The sequence below is a fragment of the Coregonus clupeaformis genome, chromosome 39 (genome assembly GCF_020615455.1).
Source record: "Coregonus clupeaformis isolate EN_2021a chromosome 39, ASM2061545v1, whole genome shotgun sequence".
In the NCBI taxonomy this organism is placed as follows: Eukaryota; Metazoa; Chordata; class Actinopteri; order Salmoniformes; family Salmonidae; genus Coregonus; species Coregonus clupeaformis.
Window position 1 is genome coordinate 5,229,235 of NC_059230.1, and position 3,700 is coordinate 5,232,934.

Consider the following 3,700-nt stretch of genomic DNA (forward strand, 5'->3'; position numbering starts at 1 on the left):
GAAAACATGACTTTAGACCACTCAGCAGCAGTCCAGCTCTTTTTTTCCTTAGCCCAGGTGAGACGCTTTGCGCTGTTTCTTGGTCAACAGTGGCTTGACACGAGGTATGCGGCAGTTGAAACCCATGTCTTTCAAGCGTCTCTTGGTGGTGGATCTTGAAGCCCTGACTCCAGCAGCTGTCCACTCCTTGTGAATCTCCCCCACATTTTTGAATGGTTTTTTTTCACAATCTTGACTAGGCGCGGTGATCCCTATCGCTTGTACACTTTTTCTGACCACAGTTTTTCCTTCCCTTTGCCTCTCTATTAATGTGTTTGGACACAGAGCTCTGAGAACAGCCAGCCTCTTCTGCAATAACCTTTTGTGTCTTTCCCTCCTTGTGCAATGTGTCGATGGTCGCCTTTTGGACAGCTGTCAAATCTGAAGTCTTCCCCATGTTTGTGTAGGCTTCAGAACTGGACTGAGAGACCATTTAAAGCCCTTTGCAGGTGTTTTGAGTTAATCAGCTGATTAGTTTGTGGCACCAGGTGTCTTCAAAATGTAACCCTTACACAATATTCTAATTTTGTGACACACGGAATTTTGGATTTTCATTTGTTGCCACTTCAAATCATCAAAATTAAATGAAATAAACATTTGAATGCATCAGTCTGTGTGCAATGAATAAATATAATGTACAAGTTACACCTTTTGAATGCAATTACTGAAATAAATCAAGTTTTTCAAAATATTCTAATTTACTGACTTTTACCTGTATATATAGCCTCCCTACTGTCACTTTATTTTACTTCTGCTCTTTTTTTCTCAACACTTTTTTTTGTTGTTGTTTTATTCTTACTTTTTTTGTTTAATATAAATGCACTGTTGGTTAAGGGCTGTAAGTAAGCATTTCACTGCAATGTCTGCACCTGTTGTATTCGGCGCATGTGACCAATAAAATGTGATTTGATTTGATTTGACATTACATGCAAGGCAAAACAGGTGCGGCCCTAATACGTTACATCAGTTAGAAAGAGATCACTGCAGGCAGCTGGACAGTCAATTCGATGTTCAATTTCTATTGGCTACTTCAAAGCTCAAAAGCTGTAGGCTACGTCTAGTTCTGGCGATGCGCTACGGTATGTCATTCACCTGTCCTCGTTCACCTGTGTGTCTAGTCTACTGTGCTTCTCACTACAAACTCGCAAAAAGCCCAGCAACAGTTCACAGATCAACGTTATACATCAGAGTAAAAATCCAAACACGAACGGATAAAACGGTTTGATAGCAGAGTTTGTTCTTACCTGCATTCCTGGCACCTGCACCTCCATTCTCCCGTGTTCCTACCTCGACTCCACCAACTGACCTCCCACCCTTATTCTACCCCCTTCTCTCTCTCTGCCTTGTAGAGCTCTGAAATCAAACATTAACACGGTTAAAAAACACACGCAGCAGAACGTCTTTCACAACAGGCGTATTTGTAAATCGTCAACCATTCGTGTCATGTTATGCTTTCTTCACTCACCCAACACAGCCGCTCTCTCCCTAGCGCCCAGAGTAGGCTTCAAAAACTAAAATAAAGTTCCACTTGAATTGTCTTACTCGACTATCCACGTGAAAAGAAGTTTGAGTCGTGAACCGTGAATCCTGCTCCGTGTTGGTTCAAGACAAGTCAGTCAGTGTGGTTGTGAATGCCAGCGCTATGACTCGCGGTCAGGTAGTTTACTGCAAGTAGGATCAGCTAGCATGCTGCGGCTAGTTGGTTGCTATGCTTTAGGGTGGAGCTGTATTGTCGGAGGGAGATAGATAGATAGATCTCACAGGAACTACTAGATAGATAGATAGATAGATCTCACAGGAACTACTAGATAGATAGATAGATAGATAGATAGATAGATAGATAGATAGACAGATAGATAGATAGATCTCACAGGAACTACTTCACAGAGCTCATGGAGTGGAAGTTTGAAAACTGAAACAAGGCTTCCACCTTCTGGTGAGATAAGTGTGGAACACTACTTTAACACAGGGAGAGATGAGCGAGAGGAGGGAGGGAGAGAGAGACGTGAGAGAGGGAGGGGAGGGAGGGAGAGATGAGCGAGAGGAGGGAGGAAGAGAGAGACGTGAGAGAAGAGGGGAGGGAGGGAGAGAGAGATGTGAGAGAGGGAGGGGAGGGAGGGAGAGATGAGCGAGAGGAGGGAGGAAGAGAGAGACGTGAGAGAAGAGGGGAGGGAGAGAGAGACGTGAGAGAGGGAGGGAGGGAGGGAGAGATGAGCGAGAGGAGGGAGGAAGAGAGAGACGTGAGAGAAGAGGGGAGGGAGGAGAGAGAGATGTGAGAGAGGGAGGGAGGGAGGGAGAGATGAGTGAGAGGAGGGAGGGAGAGAGATGTGAGAGAGGGAGGAGGGAGGGAGGGAGAGATGAGCGAGAGGAGGGAGGGAGAGAGAGGGGAAGAGAGAGAGTGATGGAGGGAGATAGAGGGAGAGAGGGAGGGCGAGAGAGACGTGAGAGAGGGAGGAGGGAGGAGGGAGAGACGTGAGAGAGGGAGGGAGAGAGGGAGAGAGAGACGTGAGAGAGAGGGAGGGGAGGGAGGGAGAGATGAGTGAGAGGAGGGAGGGAGAGAGATGTGAGAGAAGGAGGGGAGGGAGGGAGGGAGAGATGAGCGAGAGGAGGGAGGGGGAAGAGGGGAAGAGAGGGAGTGATGGAGGGAGATAGAGGGAGAGAGGGAGGGCGAGAGAGACGTGAGAGAGGGAGGGGAGGGAGGGAGAGACGTGAGAGAGGGAGGGGAGAGAGGGAGAGAGATGAGTGAGAGAGGGAGGGAGAGATGAGCGAGAGGAGGGAGGGAGAGAGAGGGAGAGAGAGACGTGAAAGAGGGAGGGGAGGGAGGGAGAGATGTGAGAGAGGGAGGGAGAGAGGGAGAGAGAGACGTGAGAGAGGGAGGGAGAGATGAGCGAGAGGAGGGAGGGAGAGAGAGGGAGAGAGAGACGTGAGAGAGGAAGGGGAGGGAGGGAGAGATGAGTGTAGAACACTAGTGGTAGCTGTTATGACCAACTCCAGGTATGTTTTGAGACGTGGTAGCTGGTTTGACCAGCTCCAGGTATGTTTTGAGACATGGTAGCTGTTATGACCAGCTCCAGGCGTGTTTTGAGACATGGTAGCTGGTATAACCAGCTCCAGGTATGTTTTGAGACATGGTAGCTGGTATAACCAGCTCCAGGTATGTTTTGAGACATGGTAGCTGGTATGACCAGCTCCAGGTATGTCTTTAGACATGGTAGCTGGTATTACCAGCTCCAGGTATGTTTTGAGACATGGTAGCTGGTATGACCAGCTCCAGGCGTGTTTTGAGACATGGTAGCTGTATGACCAGCTCCAGGTATGTTTTGAGACATGGTAGCTGGTATAACCAGCTCCAGGTATGTTTTGAGACATGGTAGCTGGTATGACCAGCTCCAGGTATGTCTTTAGACATGGTATCTGGTATGACCAGCTCCAGGTATGTCTTTAGACATGGTATCTGGTATGACCAGCTCCAGGTACAGTGGGGAGAACAAGTATTTGATACACTGTCGATTTTGCAGGTTTTCCTACTTACAAAGCATGTAGAGGTCTGTAATTTTTATCATAGGTACACTTCAACTGTTAGAGACGGAATCTAAAACAAAAATCCAGAAAATCACATTGTATGATTTTTAAGTAATTAATTAGCATTTTATTGCATGAC

The 3,700-nt window shown here is 47.2% G+C and overlaps 1 protein-coding gene across 1 annotated transcript in view; it reads right to left on the minus strand.

Annotated features, from left to right (window-relative positions):
- LOC121559151 (serine/threonine-protein kinase 26) overlaps window positions 1-1,712 on the minus strand; it is a 15,476-nt gene extending 13,764 nt beyond the window's left edge. Inside the window, exons 1-2 of the mRNA XM_045211871.1 lie at window positions 1,505-1,712; window positions 1,284-1,392 (exon numbers count right to left, since the gene is read on the minus strand). Of these exons, the coding sequence (XP_045067806.1) occupies window positions 1,284-1,310 (27 nt within the window). The 5' untranslated portion in view covers window positions 1,311-1,392; window positions 1,505-1,712. The remainder of the gene's footprint in view (window positions 1-1,283; window positions 1,393-1,504) is intronic.
- Between the last annotated feature and the right edge of the window lie 1,988 nt (window positions 1,713-3,700).